At 44.6% G+C, this 23406-nt stretch overlaps 1 protein-coding gene and 1 long non-coding RNA gene across 4 annotated transcripts in view; one reads left to right on the top strand and one right to left on the bottom strand.

Moving 5' to 3' along the window:
- Positions 1–23406, top strand: part of LOC148997164 (NACHT, LRR and PYD domains-containing protein 3-like) — a 77147-nt gene that overhangs the window by 36303 nt on the left and 17438 nt on the right. For 2 of the 3 annotated variants that reach the window (XM_089118571.1, XM_089118572.1), the window contains exons 4-6: positions 6765–6890; positions 7042–8850; positions 9992–10063. In XM_089118571.1, the coding sequence (XP_088974697.1) occupies positions 6765–6890; positions 7042–8850; positions 9992–10063 (2007 nt within the window). Of the gene's footprint in view, positions 1–6764; positions 6891–7041; positions 8851–9991; positions 10064–13585; positions 13894–23406 lie in introns of those variants that run through there. The other variant, XM_089118575.1, reaches the window with a different exon arrangement.
- Positions 393–1237, bottom strand: LOC148997165 (uncharacterized). The gene is made up of 3 exons (XR_016168897.1): positions 1153–1237; positions 919–1023; positions 393–541 (listed from the first exon to the last, which is right to left on the bottom strand). It is a non-coding gene; the product is annotated as an uncharacterized LOC148997165 (long non-coding RNA).

Below are 23406 nucleotides of genomic sequence, written 5' to 3' on the forward strand. Positions count from 1 at the left end.
TCATTCTGTTTATTGTTAATCATTTGTAATAATCAAATCATTCATAAAAAATCCCATATACATTATAAACCACATGGGTAATTAGGTTGTAGATTCAAACTGCATTTCTACTGTGCAAATATTTATTCCTACCAGAAACCCTGTGCCCGGCTCACAAATAGTAACTTAACCGAATGTTATTGAAAAAGGCATTTTAAACTACTGATTGAAAACTAACACTTAATGAAGATATGAACTTCATTAAAGGAATAGTTCACTTTAAAATGAAAATTCTGTCATCATTCTCACCCTCAAGTTGTTTCAAACCTGCATGCATTTCTTTCTACAGGAGAACACAAAGGAAGATATTTTGAAGAATGTCAGTAACCAAACTGGAACCATTGATTTCCATGGTAATTTTTTTTCCTACTATGGAAGTCAATGGTTCCAGTTTACTGTTTGGTTGATGACATTCTTCAAAATATCTGAGAACTGTCCCATCTTCCTGTACTGTTATCCAGTGGTATGTTGGTGTTAAACTGAGGCTTTGTGAATGCTTCACCTGAAAATGTAAATAAAAGTAAAATTAGCAAATTACAGATTAGCTTGATAAAACATTTTTTACAATTGGAACACGTATAACGTCATTCTAGACAGCTATCTATATTGACATCAGTAACCTTATACATATGGCTGAATGTGCTGTGCTCAATGTTTGCCTTAAATTAATAGACAGTGATTTGTCTACATTTCTGAAATTCATAACTTTGACACTCTAAATTGTAATGTACATATGCATTTTCAGTAAAGATGTTTTGAAATATTGTGAGTGCTAAAAATAAATGAGCTTATCGGACATGGCGGGGGGCGGGTTTTTGCGAACGGTCAATTTATTTCAACAATACTTTTATGTCCAGCAAATAAAAGAGTGCCACTTACCCTTCCTGTTATCAAGAACATTTTCTTCATCTCCAGATGATAGATTCCGGGATCATTAACCCATCCTGAGGTGAAGTAGCGGTAGGCTTCAGTGCTTTTAAATGCCTTCCGGTGAATGGATAGGGATTGTGGACGAGGTAGTAAATCTCAGCGAACGTCAAATTTTTACAAGTCAGCAGTTCGTTTGAAAGTAAACACGGATCTAAACCTTAAGTATCAATTTTATTTAAATACCTTTTCATCTGTAATGAGGTGTGCTGTGCTATTTTAGTGTGCGACATCTTTCCGATCAGGAGAAGCTACGCAAAGGTCCTAAAGATGGAAAAAAAATCCCCTAAAACGCATCGTGCAGCCCAAACCGTAATGGCTGGAGCTCTGAAACTTTGTCAGATGGTAGGGCCTCAAATTGTGGAGAAGCTATCAGAGTATGAGCCCGATTGGCCCATAGGTGGCGCTACAGCAACCAAAAGTACTAAATTGCTCATAACTCCAAGACCGTTTGACTTAGCTTCAATGTTTTTACACCACTGTAATCCCTGGCTCAAGACGGACAAGATGTATATCTCGGATTTGTATATCTCAAAGCTATCAGATTACGAGTTGCATAGGTGCATAGGTGGATAGGTGGCGCTACAGCAACCAAAGTTCCTCCACAAAGTTCCGTGAGGATCGGATTATAGGTGGTCAATGAGTGGTGTTGTACTGCCCACTGCTGTTTAAATTATTTTTTTTTCACAATACTCAACTATAATTCATAGTATAACTTTATCAATTCAATCTTTTAACATTTACAACCACATTTAGTAAAAAATGACTATTATCCTGAAGTTGAAAATGAGTGTGTTAACTAAACTGTAGTAAATCATATTTTAACATGTTAAATTATGATAAATCATATTGGAACATGGTTAATTATGTAATATCAAGCTGAAATGTAGTATATCATGATAAATCATGCCTGCTACATACAACTTAATGTCTTTTGATGATTTTGTGCTTAAATGCCTTAAAGACCTGAACACCGATAAATGCTGCTTGCAGCTTTAATTATTATTATTATTACCTTTATATAATGGAGTCGGTGTAAAATTGAGCAGATGTTAGTAAGCGCTGGTTCAGATTTGTTGAGAGCTTCACATTGTCTGGTCAGAACGGTGATGTTTCACAGTGAAGATACCGTTATTAGAGTACAGTAAAGCTGGTTTATCTTTAAAGCTCAGAAACACATTGGTCTCTTTAGTCGCTGAGTCTTCGTCCTCCATTGGGCCGTTCAGAAGAGTCGGTTGTGTCATAGTCTTCGTCTTCACCTGTTTGTCTCGTCATCTGCACCACGCTTCCCCGGATCCTTTTGTTTCCTCTCCTGATCTCACCCCCTCATCAGCCACCTGTTCCTCGTCTGTTCGTCATCATTTTCACCTGTTTGCACTCCATTTAGTTTGATTCCTCTGTCTATTTAGTTCCATCTGATTCAGTCTGTCTTTGTCAGTCGATGTTTGATGTTACCCGATGTGTGCTCCTGTTTCCCTGCCTTCCTGCCTGTATGTTTGTAATAAATTCGTATTTTGACACCCCGTGACAGATCGACTGACCACAATCACTGAGAATTATGGACCTTCCAGCGGTAAGCCTCCTCTGTTTGGACCAGGAAGACCGCTCCCTGGAGTCCCATACCAGGGACTTTCTGGAGTTGGCGTTCCACACTCACTATTCGGACCGCTCGCTGTGTGTTTTCTACATCTCCAGCCTCAGCGAGCGGACCCGGGCACGCCTCCCAGGGAGCGGTCCAGCAGATGATTTCCTCGCCTGTGTGGAGTGGGTGCTGGTGTGCTGTGAATCCCCATTCTACGTGGAAGAAGTCACCAGCACCACTCCAAACCCTGAACCCTCATCTTCTCTGGTCACCGTCAGCCCAGCCGAGTCCGCGCTCACCGTCAGCCCTGCCGAGCCCGCGCTCACCGTCAGCCCTGCCGAGCCTGCGCGCACCGTCAGCCCTGCCGAGTCTGCGCGCACCGTCAGCCCAGCCGAGCCCGCGCTCACCGTCAGCCCTCCCAAGTCGGAACTCCCCTCACTGCTGGTTCCGTCCAGTTCTTCAGAGACTGAATGCCCTTCATTGCTGGTCCCGTCCAGCTCTCCAGAGTCTGAATGCTCTTCCCTACTGGTTCCGTCCAGGTCTTCCGAGATTGAATGCCCTTCACTGCTGGTCCCGTCCAGCTCTCCCGGGTCTGAATGCTCTTCACTGCTGGTCCCGTCCAGCTCTCCAGAGACTGAATGCTCTTCACCGCTGGTCCCGTCCAGCTCTCCAGAGACTGAATGCTCTTCACTGCTGGTTCCGTCCAGCTCTCCAGAGACTGAATGCTCTTCACCGCTGGTTCCGTCCAGCTCACCAGAGACTGTATGCTCTTCGCTGCTGGTTCCGTCCAGCTCTCCAGAGATTGAATGCTCTTCACCGCTGGTTCCGTCCAGCTCACCAGAGACTGTATGCTCTTCGCTGCTGGTTCCGACCAGCCCTCCAGAGACTGTATGCTCTTCACTGCTGGTTCCGTCCAGCTCTCCAGAGACTGTATGCTCTTCACTGCTGACTCCGTCCAGCTCTCCAGAGACTGAGTGCTCTTCACTGCTGGTTCCGTCCAGCTCTCAAGGGACTGTATGCTCTTCACTGCTGGTTCCGTCCAGCCCTCCAGAGACTGTATGCTCTTCACTGCTGGTTCCGTCCAGCTCTCCAGAGACTATATGCTCTTCACTGCTGGTTCCGTCCAGCCCTCCAGAGTCTGTGTGCTCTTCACTGCTGGTTCCGTCCAGCCCTCCAGAGACCGTCCAGACCGTCCAGCCAGAGACCGTCCAGACCGTCCAGCCAGAGACCGTCCAGACCGTCCAGCCAGAGACCGTCCAGCCCGTCCAGCCAGAGACCGTCCAGCCCGTCCAGCCAGAGACCGGCCAGACCGTCCAGCCAGAGACCGGCCAGACCGTCCGGCCAGAGACCGTCCAGACCGTCCGGCCCGAGACCGTCCAGACCCTCCAGCCCGAGACCGTCCAGACCGTCCAGCCCGAGACCATCCACTCCCCATCTGCCCTTCACCCGGGGCCTCAACCCAAATATTTTTTGGGGGGGGGCCCAGTGTCCCAGCCACGGCCGCCTGAAGGGCTCTCACCGCCGTGGCCGCCCGAAGGGCTCTCACCGCCGTGGCCGCCCGAAGGGCTCTCACCGCCGTGGCCTCCCGAAGGGCTCTCACCGCCGTGGCCGCCCGAAGGGCTCTCACCGCCGTGGCCTCCCGAAGGGCTCTCACCGCCACGGCCGCCTGAAGGGCTCTCACCGCCGTGGCCTCCCGAAGGGCTCTCACCGCCACGGCCTCCTGAAGGGCTCTCTCCGCCGTGGCCACCCGAAGGGTCCTCGCATCCAGCTCCGCCCTGGCCACGCCCTCATCCTGCTCCGCCCTGGCCACGCCCTCATCCTGCTCCGCCCTGGCCACGCCCTCATCCTGCTCCATCCTGGCCACGCCCTCATCCTGCTCCGCCCTGGCCACGCCCTCATCCTGCTCCGCCCTGGCCACGCCCTCATCCTGCTCCATCCTGGCCACGCCCTCATCCTGCTCCGCCCTGGCCACGTCCGCTTCCTGCTCCGCCCTGGCCACGCCCTCATCCTGCTCCGCCCTGGGGGGCCTCCTGCGCCTGACCACGTCCTCCACGGCCTCCAGGGCGCCCACCCCCCCTCCCCGCTGATGTTACGGCGTGAGGTCACGCCTATCGGGAGGGGGGAGTGATGTCATAGTCTTCGTCTTCACCTGTTTGTCTCGTCATCTGCACCACGCTTCCCCGGATCCTTTTGTTTCCTCTCCTGATCTCACCCCCTCATCAGCCACCTGTTCCTCGTCTGTTCGTCATCATTTTCACCTGTTTGCACTCCATTTAGTTTGATTCCTCTGTCTATTTAGTTCCATCTGATTCAGTCTGTCTTTGTCAGTCGATGTTTGATGTTACCCGATGTGTGCTCCTGTTTCCCTGCCTTCCTGCCTGTATGTTTGTAATAAATTCGTATTTTGATGGTAAACTGGATTTCCTCCCGCTCCTTCGTCCTGCACTCCTGCACCCCTGCACCACACCCCGTGACAGGTTGATGTTCACCTGAGTTTAATCTATTCTATAATTCTATAGTTGTTTTCAATGTTTTTTTTATTCCTAATGCCGAATAAAACCATTTATTTTTTCAGTTGCTTTGATTCATTTTTTAAATCAGGCTTAACATTTAAAAAAACAGTTAGTTAAAGGGTCACTTCACCCATTTGCATTAAGCTTTGTATCTTTAGAAACCCAGTCATATTTTTGAAGGGTCATTGTTTATTCCCTTATTTTCCCTGAGATGGGAGAAATAAGGATTTAAGTGTTTAGCTTCCTGCTTATTATGACGTAGAAATCCTCATTTTGCGTCACGATAAGCAGGAAGTCATATTTCATTAAAATCTTTAGAACTACATATGTTAGCTCATTATTATTCCAGGGTGTTGGACCCACTCACCCTATTACAGATCAGTGGGTGGGACTTCACTTGCAGAAACTGAAATCAATATCCGCCATCTTGTTTGGAAGCTAAGCTAACAAGCGCTGTGGAGATAGTAAGTATGACAATGACGGAAGAAACTAAACATGATATGGAAGAAGAGGATTTTGAAGTTCTGCTGCTCGAATCCGATGTTCGTGACTATCTTTACGAACTGCAGTATAGTTTAGAGCAGCTGAGGCTGATGGAGGAACAGGAGGCGGCTGCCCGTCGGTCGAGACGCCCGGACTGGGTCGAGACGCCCGGACTGGGTCGAGCTGAGGCGGACTGCTGTTGCCTGTACTCTCGCTGCGTGCTACGGCCTACGGACACACAGTCCTTCTGCTGCAGAGAATTTCAACGATGGCAATTTCTCCTGGAGGAAATCTCTGAATCAGACGAGCACACGGACGTTTGTGTTGTGATAGTTTCGCCTGACTAAACATCCATTATATCATGCAGTAATTCACCAAACAGAAATAAATACAAACGAGGAGTAATTCACTAATGAGTTTGCCAAGGTAACGTTAACAGGGTTTGTTGTTGTGGGAAGAAGGAGGCAGGAACCGGCGAACATTTAAACATTTTAATAGTAAAATGAACAAATACAAAACGAAAGTTCCTCATTGACGACTGCTGTAACGTTACACACAACAGAAACAAAACACAGCATAAAATCAGGCCTGTTTCTCTCTCGATCTGCCGTCGTCGCTCCCCGTTTTATGCTTTCGCTTTTCCGTGAGAAACGCAAGACCGGCGCGCCCCTCACAGGTGTCTTTCATTATCAGTCTCTGTTATAACTCACGCCACCGGCCTCACGCCGTCCTCTTACATCCCTCGCCCTCGATCGTCCTGCTCGCCACAGCCAACTAGACATTTTGTGTGAAATGAATGTCAAACTCCGGTGACAGCTAATGTTAGCCTTGTAGACGGAAGAGTGAATTCTCTGTTTGCGCTGTTCCGGATTAGTGGGTGTGGCTTGCGGAGCTGTGGATTGTGGGACATATAGTTTTTTCATATATAGGCTTCCCTTGGTTATTTTCTGTCTTTTCTCGGCCAAGAGGGCACCAAATTAAAAAAATTATTTTACATTTCGACTACATATATGATCCACTTTCAATAAAGATTAATCTTGCAATGGGTGAAATGCTCCTTTAATTCCTGAAAATAATTATAATCAAAGTTATATGCAAAACACACTTACAGACGCTAAAGCAAAAGTGTTACAACACTCCCTGGTTTTTCCTAAAGACAGAAGATTCCAGTAAAAGTGCACAACATTTATAAGTATGTATGTTTTTTTTATTTTACTTAGTTTTGAACCCAGTTCAGTCCAGCAGAAGAGCTCAAACCCAGAGTCCAGCTGTGTGTCTGTGAAGAGTGACTGGTCTATGGAGAAACCACAAGTGTTTAAGAGTGGAGAAACACAGTCTGATCTCAGGTATATCATTTCTATCACTCAAACACATGATTAATGATAGAAATATTTCAGAAACCTATTGATGTGTCCCATAATACAGATAATCAATTTTGTAATTCATGGTTATTTACTTCTCTGACTTGTGTAATAATGTGTTATTGTAATCTTCCAGCCATGACTCTAAAGCTGCTGAAGTCCTCAACACACTGAGATCAAATCTGAGACAGAAGTTTGAGTGTGTGTGTGAGGGAATATCAAAGCAGGGAAAGCCAACACTCCTGAATGAGATCTACACAGAGCTCTACATCACAGAGAGTGGAAGTGGAGAGATCAATAATGAGCATGAGGTGAGACAGATTGAGACACAGTCCAGGAGAGCAGAAACAGAGGACACACCGATCAAATGCAGTGACATCTTTAGACCTTTACCTGGACAAGACAAACCCATCAGAACTGTGCTGACAAAGGGAGTCGCTGGCATTGGAAAAACAGTCTCTGTGCAGAAGCTCATCCTGGACTGGGCTGAAGGGAAAGAGAATCAGGACGTCCAGCTCATATTTCCACTGGCTTTCAGAGAGCTCAACTTGATGAAGGACAAAACACTCAGTCTTTCAGATCTTCTTCATCGCTTCTTCCCTGAAAGCAGAGAAATGGCCATATCCAGTGATGAGTATAAAGTGCTGTTCATCTTTGATGGTCTGGATGAGTGTCGTCTGTCTCTGGATTTTCAGAGCGATGTGAGGTTGTGTGATGTGACTGAATCAGCCTCAGTGGACGAGCTGCTGACGAACCTCATTGTGGGGAATCTGCTTCCCTCGTCTCTCATCTGGATCACCTCCAGACCAGCAGCAGCGGATCTCGTCCCCTCTGAGTGTGTCCATCGAGTGACAGAGGTACGAGGCTTCAGTGACACACAGAAGCAGGAATACTTCAGGAAGAGGATCAGTGATCAGAGTCTGGCCCACAGGATCATCTCACACCTGAAGTCCTCAAGGAGCCTCTTTATTATGTGCCACATCCCAGTGTTCTGCTGGATCTCAGCCACTGTTCTAGAAGAGATGTGCAGTGAAGCAGAGAGACGAGAGATTCCCAAGACTCTCACTCAAATGTACACACACTTCCTGCTCATTCAGACCAACATCAAACATGAGAAGGACTATGAGAAGAAAGTGAAAGATGAAGACATGATCGTCAAACTGGGGGAACTGGCGTATCGGCAGCTTGTGAAAGGCAACCTGATCTTCTATGAGGAAGACCTGAGTGAGTGTGGCATTGATGTGGCAGAAGCATCAGTTTACTCAGGATTGTGCACTCAGATCTTCAGAGAGGAGTTGGGCTTGTGTCTGGGGAAAGTCTTCTGCTTTGTTCATCTGAGCATTCAGGAACATCTAGCAGCTCTATATGTGCATCTCTCCTTTATCAACAATAACATCAATGTGTTTGACCAGATTACCAAACCAACTAATGGAGGCAAAGTGTCCCTATCTGATCTCCATCAGAGAGCTGTGGATGAGGCTTTACACAGTAGAAATGGGCATCTGGACCTTTTCCTTCGTTTCCTTCTGGGTCTGTCAGTGGAGTCTAATCAGAGTCTCTTACAAGAACTAAAGACACAGACAGCAAACATCTCTCACAACAATGAGGAAACAGTTGACTATATTAAAGAGAAGATCAACAATGAGGAAACAGTTGACTATATTAAAGAGAAGATCAACAATGAGGAAACAGTTGACTATATTAAAGAGAAGATCAGGGAGAATCCCTCTCCAGAGAAATACATCAATCTGTTTCACTGTCTGAATGAACTGGGAGATCTTTCTCTAGTCAACGAAGCTCAACCTCGTGCGAGCTCATATGGAGGATTACGTGATGTGAAACTCTCCTCGTCTCAGTGGTCAGCTTTAGTGTTTGTGTTGTTGTCCTCAGAGAAGACACTGCAGGTGTTTGACCTGAAGAGCTTAATTGGAGACAGTACTGATGGGTAAGTAACACTGAGTGCAATCATTACAGTCTAAAACATTATGAAGAAAGAGAAACTCAGAGATCAGAGGTGTTTAAATCACGGGCTCAGACTGATTTCTGGGATATTGTCCATAATTTGCGGGTGTTTCTCAAACCATGGCTGTGTCCTAGTAAGGCTGCATATCTCGACTGCCACGTCATCAAGCGCCTCTGAAGGCCGTCTCAGTTTGAAGGATCTTTTAAAGACAGACTTCATTTTGTGTCTTTAATTCAGATCATTTTGTGTTAATGTAAGACACTGGGAGACACAGACGGACACACACACACACAGATGAAACAGGGACAAAACGACGAGACAGTGCAGTCTAAGTGTATGAAATGACCAGGAAATGGATCTGGAAGGAAGAGTGGAGTAAAGGGTGAATGTCGATCAGCATCTCGTGTGTGTGTGTGTGTGTGTGTGTGCGTGTGTGTGTGTGTGTGTGTGTGTGTGTGTGTGTGCACAAGACGAAGATGAATGAGGTGTGTGTGTGTGTGTGTGTGAACAAGACAAAGATGAATGAGGTGTGTGTGTGTGTGTGTGTGTGCGTGTGTGTGTGCACAAGACGAAGATGAATGAGGTGTGTGTGTGTGTGTGTGTGTGTGTGTGAACAAGACGAAGATGAATGAGGTGTGTGTGTGTGTGTGAACAAGACGAAGATGAATGAGGTGTGTGTGTGTTGTGTGTACAAGACGAAGATGAATGAGGTGTGTGTGTGTGAGTGTGTGTGTGTGTGTGTGTGTGTGCGCGCCAGTGCTGCTTCCCCAGCTAATGTGACTTTATCATTATTACTTCTCATTTCAAAAACAACTTATTTAACACAAAATACTTCTTGATTCATGAAAATATACACATTTGACTCAACAAAATCTGATATGTTGAATAGTGTTGTAGTGTAAATGTAGACTAATAGACCTTGACAAACGACATTGACAAGAAAAAGAGAAAACAAATCTGTGTTGCTGAATACGAGGCTTCTACAGTTATAGACACTAAACAACTTTAACACACGTCCTTTATAAAGCTGTGTTTAGTTAAAAAAGGTATAATGTATTATTTACTTATGATATGATTTATTATTGTTAGCGTTAATAATTGTTTATTTGTTATTTTCTATTAGTGTCCCACAAAACACTGCAGATGAAGTTCTTCAGAAGCTGATGCCTGTGGTTTCAGCAACTAGACGCGCTGAGTAAGTAACACTGAGAACAAGCATCACTGCTAAAACATTACAACAGTTCTTACTTAAACATTATAAATTATATATTATATACAATTATAGAACTGTAAAAGCAGGCTGTTTAGTTCACATGGATAAGATTTGGGAAAATAAAATAAATCCTGTTTTCGATGACTGGAATTTTTTTTAATGATATTTGTTTATATCATTAAAAAATAATTATTATATATTTCTAATAAAGGGACTGATGAGATGATCTTTAAGTTTATTCAGCTCCGTATGGAGAGGGATAAGGCTTTCACAGGCGTGAGTTCCTGTTTCCGGCGTGACGATCGAGTCTGTCCCAAAAATACCTCTCAATGCACCCTCGCGGACTCGCGCTAAGGGCCCTATAGGTCTGCACTACATGACGTCACCGAAGTGTGGACTCTGAGGAAGTCCACAAGTTCGGAGTGTGCCATTTGGGACAGGGCCAGAGAGTAACCCTGACGGCACTCGTGAGAAAATGAAAATTACCTACATAATGAAAATTAGCTACATAATTAAATTCACAAATATGACTACATTTAAACATTATTCAAATACATAGACTACTGAGTTACTCAGGGGTGCAACTACCCAGTGTCAGAAGTGGACCTCTGTTTCTCTAGGGAGGTTGGGGGGAATGCTCCCCTGTAAGAAAATTTTGTGTTCTTTAAAGGTTAAATTCAGCAGTCTGGTGCACTTTGAGAGTTCAAAATTAAAAGCTCCAACCCATATTCAGGGTGCAAATTAAACAAAGAAAAATTCAAACCTTAGTGTCTGTCTACATTACACTACTAGGGATGGGACAATGCATCTATCTCCAGATTCGATACTTTGGTGCCGATACGTTGCGATTCTACAATATTGCAATTCGATATTGAAATGTAGTGTGATTTTGTTTTTAACACTAGACTATGGGGAAAAGTTCAATCATACACTTATACAGACTGTACATGATGTGTAAGATGAGTCATATTTACAAAAACAATTCATCACATCTTTCTGAGTTTTATTTCAGGAGCATCATACAGTTGTACATTCTCTTGAATAAATAATTCAATAACAAATACATTTTTAAGTCACTTGTCGCCTCCTAGTGGAGAAACAATGTAATCGATAAATGTGTTGTTTTAAAGGAACACTCCGACTTTTTGGGACTTTAGCCTATTCACCTTACCCCCCAGAGTTAGATAAGTCCATACATACCTTTTTCATCTCCGTGCGTGCTATAAGTTTGTTTGACGCACCCACCGCTAGCCTAGCTTAGCACAAAGACTCGATGTGACTGGTTGCAGCTTTCATACTGATCCAAATAAGTGGCAAAATAACGCAAACGTTTTCCTATTTACATGTTGTGATTTGTATAGTCACATAATGTACAAATAACAAAGTCAAATGAGACACAGACATCTTTTAACCGAATAAAACCTGGGAACTATTCTCTGAAGGCGAAGCACTGCTACTTTGACGGCGTAATAACCGCATCACCGAGACAAGCCGTGGTGAGGAGCGGAGAGTTCGCTCGGTGTTTGGGTAATAGAGTCAGAAATTTATAAATAGTAAAAGCGTAGTTTAGAGTCATGGGTTTTCGCTCTATTGTAAATAGCTGCGACTGTAAACAGGGGAGGTAATACCATGTTTCACAGAATTCCAACTAAAAACGCTGACTGGATGAAGAAATGGCTAACTTACTCTGGATATTTATCCAAACACACCTAAGATTATCAAGGGACATTATGTTTGCTCGGTACATTTCAATGAGGACGACTATTTTGAAAAAATGGAATTTGCCACACGGACCATAATGTGCTGAAGGATACGGCCATCCCATCGATAGCACAGACAGGACAAGTGGATCACCTGCGGCTGAGGTAAGTGCTCCGTTATGTTTTTAGATGACCTACTGTAACAGTGCCATTATTAGCCAGATCTAATGTAACGTTAGTGACACTATTATATGATTAGGGTATGAATGTGTTTTTATCTTGATGCGGTGCGGACGCGCTTGGGAAAAAAAAACGAGCGCGTTCACCGCGTTGAACTTGCACCCTGCGCGCGGCGCGCCTAGTAGCCTAAATTTGAAATAACCATGGAAATAACAAACTTGAGCGTGCAAAAGGGTACGATAGGCTGTGAGTTCATTGTGCAAAAACAATTTGTGCTATTACTTTCCCCTTATTCTATCCTATAGTAATGCAATACTGTATATATAGGCTACTGTTGAATACATTTGGTTCAGCTAATAAATTGCATTTAAAATATATTGATTCCTGTAATAATAATTATTTATTCATGTGATATTTATAAATCTGGGTGCGTTTTTGGTTGGAAATCAATGAAACATGGTACTGTATTACCTGGTCTCCCCTGTTTATTGTCACAGCTCATACAATAAAGCAAACACCCATGATAAACTATGCTTTTCTATCTAACATTAGTAATTGCTGACTCTTTATTCCAACGCTGAGCGAAGCGAACTCTCTGCTCTTCGTCACATTGCGTCTCAGGTGATTGTTATCACTCTGCCCAAGTAGCAGTGCTTCCCCTTCAGAAAATATAGTATTTATACGGTCAAAAGATGTCTGTGTCTCATATGGCCTTGATATTTGCACACTCTGTGACTATACAAACCACAACATGTAAATAGGAAAACGTTTGCGTTATTTTGTCACTCATTTGGATTAGTATGAAAGCTGCAACCATTCACATCCAGTCTTTGTGCTAAGCTAGGCTAGCGGTGGGTGCGTCAAACAGACTTATAGCACGCACGGAGATGAAAAAGGTATGTATGGACTTATCTAACTCTGGGGGGTAAGGTGAATAGGCTAAAGTCCCAAAAAGTCGGAGTGTTCCTTTAAGAGCCAAGTTTCTATTAAAAGCTCTATTTACTCTATTGTGTTCGCTACCGTAGACATCAGTGTTTATATTTGAGCTTTAAACTTTTACGCAAAGCGCGTGAATCAACTTTTGATGCGCTCGACCCAAGTTTGAATCCGCCTTTTGCCGAAGTCTCTTCTCCCTTTTCCCAACACATATGAGAAGATGTAAAATGTATAACCTAACATAAAGGTCTTTAGCGTTATGTTTTGCCAATGAACTAATATCGAGACCATGATATGGCTTTTTGCCGTTATAAAACAGCACAAGACTTTAAGAATAGGCATCCGTGCTGGGTGAATTAAAGAAAAGTGTGCACTTTGCTGATGCGATCATCATGGTCATCTGGTGTTTTCTCCTAAATACTATTTCAAGGGTTTATTTCTTGCAAGTGAAGAAATAAGGACAAAAGTATTTTAATTTGCCTATATTAGTGTAATTTTGTCACGTTTCACGAATTCATTGTGTTCTTCGTGTCTCGTGTCTTTGTTGTTATACGTGTGTGTGTGTGTGAGTAGAGGGCGCGGCTGATCTATCAGCGCTGATCAGCGCGCAGCTGGTTTCATTGCGGTCACCAGCTGCAGCTCGTTTGCTGGTCTATATATACTCACTGTTTTGTCTTCTCTTTGTCAGATCGTTGTTTGATGTTCTTGTTGTGAGTTCCTGTGTCCCGGTTGACGTCTCTTCCTTGTGCCTTGGTTCGTTCCTGATTCCGTTCGTGTTCTCGTCTCCGTGTCTGGTCCTACTCAAGTCTTCTACCTCGTCATTCTCACCTCTCATCACCACTCTGTTGATCATCGACGTCCCTGCGCTGCACCCTGTGTCCACCCTTGTCTGACCAGTCATTTATATTAATAAACTGAGTTACTTGCACATTGCTTCCTGGCCATCATTTGTCGTGACAGAACGATCTGACCATTATGGAAGCAGCAGGTGGATCGCCAGCGTCTCTTCAGGATTTCGTCGACAGCAGCATACAGAGGATGGATTCCTGTGAGAAAAACATCAATGACACAGAGAGAGCTGTCCAAGCTCTAGTAGCGCAGGTGTCCGAGCTCACCCAGAAGATCCAGCTTTTGCGTGTGCCCACTGTGCCCCCCACGCCGCCTGTTCCCCTCATACCATCAGTTAACCATTCCCAGACGGAGCCTCGTCTACCGGTGCCTGAGCTATATGCTGGTGAGCCCAGTTTCTGCAGAGCGTTCCTCACTCGGTGTTCAATGCACTTTGCACTTCAACCCAGAACCTTCAGTACTGAACAATCTAAAGTGGCGTTTGTTTTGACGCTATTGTCTGGGAAGGCGGCACTATGGGGGACGGCGGTGTGGGAAAACCAAGACCCATGCTGTGCTTCGTTCCAGACACTCGCCGACGAGATGAAGCGAGTCTTCGATCGGGCGGTGGCCGGGAGAGAGGCAGCTAGAATTCTTGCGGATCTACGTCAAGGAGATAAGTCTGTATCAGATTTTTCCATCGAATTCAGAACTTTAGCGGCTGAGTGTAAATGGAACGAAGAGGCGCAGTGGGACATGTTCCTGCATGGGCTGGCTGACCGCATCCAGAGAGAGATTTATACACTGGAGCTACCCACATCTCTTAATGGACTCATTGATCTGGCCTTAAAGGTGGATGCTCGTGTGACCAGAGCGGAGAGAAGAAGTCTGCCCAGCCGGTTGGCCAGTGGTTCCGAGAGTCAGCGGTACAGCGGAGCGGATGCGGTCAGCGCTACTTACGATCATGAGCCCATGCAGGTAGGGCGAGCTCGGCTTTCCCGGGAGGAGAAGGAAAGGCGGAGGTCCCATGGACTATGCCTTTACTGTGGAGGGACTGGTCATCATGCTTACAGCTGCCCGGTAAAAGGCCAAGCCCGATAGTAACTATGAGGCTACTATCGGGTGGGATCTCCGCTCCGAAGACCTCATCAACATCTACGCTCCTCCCGGTAAGACTTAGATGGTCAACACACACCCAGGACTGTCGGGCACTGTTGGACTCGGGAGCCGAAGGTAATTTTATGGACTATTCGTTTGCACTTAAGTTTCATGTTCCCATCAAACCCCTCTCACACAAGATTTCAGTTAATGCACTCAACGGTCAGGAGCTCCCCACTATCGAATTCACCACGGAAACCATCTCATCACTTCTGGAAATCATACTGAAAGACTGTCATTCTATATTATGGACTCACCTCTAGCACCCGTCGTTCTCGGACATCCGTGGCTCATTCAGCACAACCCCCGTGTGGACTGGCAGCAGTGCACTGTCGTGTCCTGGAGCAATCAATGTCATCAGTCTTGTCTTGTGTCTGCCTGTGCGTCTGTTTCTGTTCCTATGTTGCAGGAGGAGACAGTGGAGTTGTCAAACGTGCCCGCAGAGTACCAAGACTTGAAGGAAGTGTTCAGTAAGTCTCGTGCTGCTTCTCTTCCTCCGCATCGTCCCTATGACTGTGCTATAGACTTATTGCCAGGTAAGTCTCCGCCTAAGGGCAAGTTATATTCTCTTTCGGTTCCGGAAAGGGAGGCTATGGAGAAATATATTTCTGATTCTCTGGCAGCCGGATTCATCCGCCCTTCTTCTTCTCCAGCGGGGGCGGGGTTCTTTTTTGTGGGGAAGAAAGACGGATCTCTGCGACCTTGTATTGATTACCGAGAGTTGAACAACATAACGGTAAAGAATACTTACCCTTTGCCGTCGATATCTTCAGCCTTCGAGAGGTTGCAGGGAGCGTCAGTCTTCACAAAATTGGACTTACGTAATGCTTATCATTTGGTCCGCATCAGGAAGGGGGATGAATGGAAAACCGCCTTTAACACCCCTAGGGGGCACTTTGAATATTTGGTCATGCCTTTCGGTTTGTCCAACTCCCCGGCGGTTTTTCAGGCACTGGTCAATGATGTGCTGCGAGATATGGTCGATCAGTTCATATATGTTTACCTGGATGACATATTGATATTTTCTTCTTCTCTCCAGGAACATGTGCAGCATGTCAGACGAGTGCTTCAGAGGCTGCTAGAGAATGGGCTTTTTGTCAAGGCGGAGAAATGCGCTTTTCATGCACAGTCTGTCCCTTTTTTAGGGTTCATCGTCTCGGCTGAGGGAGTGCGTATGGATCCTGAGAGGGTTAAGGCTGTGGTGGAGTGGCCAAGTCCAGATTCCTGTAAGGCCCTACAGAGGTTTCTGGGGTTCGCTAACTTCTACCGGCGGTTCATTCGCAATTTCAGCCAACTAGCCGCGCCTCTGACCGCCTTGACCTCCCCCCGAGCTCCGTTCAGGTGGTCAGACGCAGCCCAGACTGCGTTTGCCAAACTCAAAGGCCGTTTTGTTTCAGCCCCAATCCTTGTTACCCCTGATTCTTCACGGCAGTTCGTGGTGGAGGTCGATGCGTCAGAGGTGGGGGTAGGTGCAGTACTATCCCAGCGTTCTCCCTTAGACGATAGGATGCACCCGTGCGCGTTTTTGTCTCATCGTTTATCTCCTGCTGAACGTAACTATGACATTGGTAACAGAGAGTTGTTGGCCGTCAAGCTTGCATTGGAGGAATGGCGTCACTGGCTGGAAGGGTCGGGGGTATCTTTTATTGTCTGGACTAGTGTTGGGCGATATGCTCCATTTTCATATCGTCCTATCGTCAGCCTGTGAGATCGGCGATACACGATATTATCGTGAGGGGGCGGGGCTAAGTTATTTGATTATTAACTTGATTATTGAGCCTACTCATTAATTTGCTTGTTTTATTAGCCTACTTCGTTTTATATACGAGAATCTTTTTTCTATTTTGCTAGCAAAGGTGGAGTGTTTATTAATAGGATCAGGTTATTTCCTGGTATAGTGAAGTAAAAAAAAGAGATCCTAATCCTTTTGTTTGTCAACGGGAAATTTACGGACACATTAGCCTATCCTCATGCCGTTACATGCAGCATTTTGACTAGGGTCTATTTCTGCACGAGATGAAAACACGTTTTAATAATTTCTTGGGTCAGAAAAAGTCGGAGTTTGCGATATGTGCCCCCCTACCAGTGCGCTCTCTGCGCACTTCACATGCGCACAGTAAGCACGAAGTACGCGGGTTAATGTGTTTTAAATGCCGATAGAAGAGCAAGGGCCAAACGTCTAGCTGAGTCGATCGGTTTATACTTATACTTATGACTTGACTCTGATAAAGGAAACGTTTACATGACCACGTGCATTGTCAAGTTTATTCAACATAATCAGGTTAAGAACGTCGTCGCATGTAAACGCGCTCAATCTCTGAAAGTGAAAGTAAAAACGGACTGCTTTCGGCATCTGCATTAACGCCGCGTTCCCTCAGAGACGACGATGATAACGGTAACTATAATACTATTTTAGTGATATTATTATTAATACTATTTAGTAATTGTATTGTTTTTAGTGTTAGTGTCATTAAACGTTTTGTTAATGTGTTACGGAAACTAATACTGACGAACAACGATGCCGTTTTCATCTTGGATCTGTAGGAAATTGAATTTTGCGTCTGTTAAAACGAGCACACTTGATAATTTGTGAATGGATCGCCTTGCAATTAAATTTTGATGTGGGATGTTTTTTAGTCTGTTTTAAAAACATTCTCTTAGAGGAGTCCTCATTAGTGCGTGTGTTGTTGCAATTGTTATGAGGTGATGTCGTTGTAAATTTAGGCAAGGCAAATTAATTGTAGTTCCTAATATTCATTTAATAACAATACTAGCTTTATAATAATAATAATAATAGGCCTAATAATAATAATTTAATACATTATGGTAAAACGAGCCAATTATCGTATTGATATCGTCAAAGGCATCTGCCATCGGCGATATGTCAGACTATCGTCGATACACGATACTATCGTCTATCGGCACAACCCTAGTCTGGACTGATCACAAGAATCTGGAATATATTCAAACTGCTAAAAGATTGAACTCCAGGCAGGCTCGGTGGGCACTTTTTTTCGGTCGTTTTGATTTTTCTCTCTCGTTCCGTCCGGGTTCCAAAAATATAAAACCCGATTCTTTATCGCGCATTTTTGATCCTTCCGAACGCCCGTCTACTCCCGAGTGCATTTTACCCGAGAATCTATTTGTCTCCACACTCACATGGGAGCTCGAGTCGAAGGTCATGACGGCCTTAGAAGGGGTAACGCCTCCGCCCGGGTGTCCACCGAACCGCTTATTTGTGCCGGAGGGACTACGGTCCGACGTCGTCCAGTGGGGGCATTGTTCCAATGTAGCTTGTCATCCAGGAGTCAGTCGTACTAGATTTTTAGTGAAGCAAGGATTCTGGTGGCCACTTATGGCTCGCGACATTCACAATTTTGTTTTGGCTTGCTCAGTTTGTGCCACTGGTAAGACTTCCAATCGGCCCCCTGATGGGTTACTTCAACCGCTGCCGGTCCCTTCAAGACCCTGGTCCCATATTGCGCTAGATTTCATTACCGCCCTCCCACCCTCTCAGGGGCACACGGTAGTTTTGACCGTGGTGGACCGGTTCTCGAAGGCGGCCCATTTTATTCCCTTGCCCAAATTACCCTCAGCCAAGGAGACAGCGTTGACCGTTGTAGACCACGTCTTTCGCTTACATGGCCTCCCGATAGACGTGGTTTCCGACAGAGGACCCCAATTTGTGTCCAAATTTTGGAGAGAGTTTTGTAGATTACTGGGGGCGACTGTTAGTCTGTCCTCAGGGTTTCATCCCCAGAGCAATGGTCAAACTGAGAGAGCCAACCAAGATTTGGAAAGAACGTTGCGATGTTTGGTTTCCAAGAATCCTTCCTCATGGAGCCAGCAACTGTCAATGGTGGAGTACGCCCACAATACGTTACCGGTGTCATCTACGGGCCTATCTCCGTTTGAGTGTAGTGTAGGTTACCAGCCACCAATTTTTCCTAGTCTGGAATCCGAAGTCGCGGTCCCCTCCGCTCACGCCTTCGTCCAGAGGTGTCACCGCACTTGGACTAGAGCCCGCGAGACTCTACTCCAAGTGGGGGCACGCACCAAGGCCAAAGCCGATCGCCACCGGCGGAAGCCTCCCGTATACGTCGTCGGTTCCAAAGTGTGGCTTTCAACCAAGAAAATTCCTCTCCGATCCGTCTCGAATAAACTTGCTCCTAAATTTATTGGCCCGTTTGCTGTCACCAAGATCGTTAGTCCGGTGGCAGTCCGCCTCAAACTTCCTCTGGCGTACAGGAGAATTCATCCCGTGTTCCATGTATCCAAAGTCAAGCCCGTGTTTTATACTCGCATTAATCCGCCAGCCCCGGTTCCCCCACCGCCGCGACTCGTAGATGGGGAACCATCCTATTCGGTCAATCGTATTCTGGACTCCAGACGGAGGGGACGCGGATTCCAGTACTTGGTGGACTGGGAAGGTTACGGTCCGGAGGAGAGAAGTTGGGTACCTGCTAGAGACATTCTGGATCACTCTCTTATTGATGATTACAATCAACAGGTAAGAGAGTCTGGGGACGCCAGGAGGCGTTCCTAGGAGGGGGGGTACTGTCACGTTTCACGAATTCATTGTGTTCTTCGTGTCTCGTGTCTTTGTTGTTATACGTGTGTGGGTGTGTGAGTAGAGGGCGCGGCTGATCTATCAGCGCTGATCAGCGCGCAGCTGGTTTCATTACGGTCACCAGCTGCAGCTCGTTTGCTGGTCTATATATACTCACTGTTTTGTCTTCTCTTTGTCAGATCGTTGTTTGATGTTCTTGTTGTGAGTTCCTGTGTCCCGGTTGACGTCTCTTCCTTGTGCCTTGGTTCGTTCCTGATTCCGTTCGTGTTCTCGTCTCCGTGTCTGGATCTACTCAAGTCTTCTACCTCGTCATTCTCACCTCTCATCACCACCCTGTTGATCATCGACGTCCCTGCGCTGCACCCTGTGTCCACCCTTGTCTGACCAGTCATTTATATTAATAAACTGAGTTACTTGCACATTGCTTCCTGGCCATCATTTGTCGTGACAAATTTAGACTAAAATATAGTTTGAAATATTCATTTTCCTTCATATAGTACATTTATAGGCTATATGGATTTTACATCATAGTAATAATTATATAAATCATTATTACATTATTATAATAATTGTTTGGCATCCTAAAACACCATTGATAATGTAATGTAGACTGAGACTCTCATAACTAAAAAGATGTTTGAGCCGTCTTTATTGTCCTGGTACAAATCAATGCTTTATCTTTGTTTAACGAGCAGTTCATGGGTTGAAGCTCTTAATGTTGATCTCTCAAAGAGCACGAGATTGATGCATTTAACCTTAAAATCTACAAAATTTTCTTGCGGGGGAGCATGCCCCCGAACCACTCTAGACGAACAGTAAATCAGTAAAACTGTAAATGCTATATTAAGGGTCGACCCAACATAGTTTTACAAATTCATATAAAGAACAACCATTTATTAACTTTACTCCAGTATAGTACAACAAAGTTAATTTTAAGTCAGTAGAACTGTATGTAGAAATGCCATATAAAAAATGTCCTTGGACAAAATATACATTTGGCCTGCTTAAGAGGGGGCCTACAAGACATTGTGCCCAGGGGCCTCTGAACTCTTAATCCGGCCCTGTTTAAAAGACCTTTCGTGAATCTGTTTCATGACAACTCTCTCTGGGTCAGCAGCAGCGCCAACACAGATAGATAACGAAAAGTTAATCCTCTGTTGGAGCAAGAGTGGCGAACTTCTGTCAACCTCGTCTGTAAGCAACGACAAAAATAAATATAGCTGCAAGCAGCCATTACCGGGGCCAAGCGCAAGAAGCGGCAACATATGCCAAAATGGCAAGGAGTGGCAGACCAACTGCAGCAAGGAGCAATTAAGGGCATTTTGAGAGAACTTTGGGCAAATGGCTAAGAAAAATCACATAAACATTAACTTATAAGACGATTTAATGGGTTATCACTTTCTAACAATAGGTGGCGCAGTTACGAAATAGATGTGATGTGGTCAGAGTGAGGTGACAATGACACATGCAAAGTTTGGTGTCAAAATGTGAAGGCATTGCAGAGATAAAGCCTAAATAGTAATTTTGGCAGCATGCCTAAACTTTGATGCTGTGGTATACGAAAACGGTTTTGTCTATCATCGTGCAATTCATAACTTTTAGTCGGCACGGTCTGGAGATGATACGATTCAATTTTCGTGAAAATCGGACAAACGGTCTAGGAGGAGTTCGAAAAAGAAGGTTTTTCAAAGAAATAAAGACGGCGGAGAGGAAGTTTGGCTGATTATGCAAAACCTGATATCTATGTTTTCAGCATAACCCAAGGAATCTATTAAGATCAGTTTCATTGCAATAGGCAAATTTATTCAAAAGTTATTAGCGTTCTCAGAAATGAATTATAACTTTTGACCAACAGGTGGCGCTGTCTCAAAATCTTTTGAGTACCTTCAGGGCATGCTGCTTATGGCACACACTGAGTTTCGTAATGTTAGACCAAAGCATTTATTTAGTATAGCATTTTATTTTACAAAACTCTATTGAAGTCAATGGGAATTTCACGTTTTGTTCTATTATAGCGCCACCAAGAGGCTCAGTCCCACAATTTTTTGTATGTGTCCTCAGAGTGACCCCATACATATGTGTGTCAATTTTGGTGCAAATATCTCAATTTACTTCCGAGTTATAAACATTTATATGAAAAAACACGTAAAAAATGACTGACACATGACTTTGTTTGAATTTTACTACCCCTTACTATCAATATTTTCGCATTTGGGCATTAGCGTATAGTTAACAAGCTATGATTCCGTGTTTCTGACGGTGGTTTCGTCTCGATCGGAACAGCGGTTTTGAAGATATCGCCAAGTGTTTTTTTCGCGCTAAATCGCTACGATACACCAACCGTAAGACGAAACCCAGCATGTTTAATATCATTGGACTCGGCAACGATTCAGGACCTCAAAAATATGACTCCCGTGAAAATAAGTGTACCACACCCAAAGTTATAAGCGTTTGAAGAAAAAAATTCACCACTAGGTGGCGCTGTTTCGAAACTTCTCAGGCTCCTTCAGGGCATCGTACTGATGACCCATACCGAGTTTCGTAACAATTCGTTCATGCGTTCAAAAAATACAGCATTTTAGCACATAATTCAAAATGGCCGACAGCCAAAATGGCCGATCTGGGAAAATTGGATATCAGTCGACTCGGCATGATGCCTTGAATCTAACGAGATGAAGTTTATGATTTTTGGACAAACCGTTCAGAAGTTACGAGCAAAAATAGCCATTTTTCATATCTCCGGACCACTAGGTGGCGCTGCGCCGAAACGCTGCATGTAGCCTCAGGTCATGCTTGTGATTACATGTACCAAGTTTGGTCTGAATAGGATGAAGCGTTGCGGAGATACAGCCTTACGTCTGTTTTCGCAAGCGTTGCGTAAAATTTGTTTGTGCGTTTATCAAAAACCGTTAAGCAAATCATCTTGAGTTCCATAACTTTTTGTCAGCACTGCCTGAAGATGATCCGGTGCGATTTTGGTGAAAATCGGACAAACGGTCTAGGACGAGTTCGCAAAAGTACGTTTTTTTAGAAAATTCAAAATGGCGGACATGTTTTTATGACGGAAAATGACGTCATAGGGTGCGATCGAATCGGCATGAGCTCAGGAATAAGAGGAAAAAAGAATTTTGTTGATAGGTCTTACGGTTCAAAAGTTATTAGCATAATAAAAGTGAAACTTTGGACAGTTGGTGGCGCTAGAGGGAATGAGTTAGAGACACCAAAATTGGTGTATTTAAAGTTGGGACTGTCCTCTATCAGAATGTCAAACCAAAACAACTTTCCCGCAAACCGGTCTATGGGCTGCCATAGACGCCCAGTCGGAAGAAGAATAATAATAATAATAAATATAGCTGCAAGCAGCTATTACCGGGGCCAAGCGCAAGAAGCGGCAACATATGCCAAAATGGCAAGGAGTGGCAGACCAACTGCAGCAAGGAGCAATTAAGGGCATTTTGAGAGAACTTTGGGCAAATGGCTAAGAAAATCACATAAACATTAACTTATAAGATGATTTAATGGGTTATCACTTTCGAACAATAGGTGGCGCAGTTACGAAATAGATGTGATGTGGTCAGAGTGAGGTGACAATGACACATGCAAAGTTTGGTGTCAAAATGTGAAGGCATTGCAGAGATAAAGCCTAAATAGTAATTTTGGCAGCATGCCTGAACTTTGATGCTGTGGTATACAAAAACGGTTTTGTCTATCATCATGCAATTCATAACTTTTAGTCGGCACGGTCTGGAGATGATACCATTCAATTTTCGTGAAAATCGGACAAACGGTCTAGGAGGAGTTCGAAAAAGAAGGTTTTTCAAAGAAATAAAGACGGCGGACAGGAAGTTTGGCTGATTATGGCAAACCTGATATCTATGTTTTCAGCATAACCCAAGGAATCTATTAAGATCAGTTTCATTGCAATAGGCAAATTTATTCAAAAGTTATTAGTG

This window comes from Pimephales promelas, chromosome 2 (genome assembly GCF_988280905.1).
Source record: "Pimephales promelas chromosome 2, fPimPro1.hap1.1, whole genome shotgun sequence".
NCBI lineage: Eukaryota > Metazoa > Chordata > Actinopteri > Cypriniformes > Leuciscidae > Pimephales > Pimephales promelas.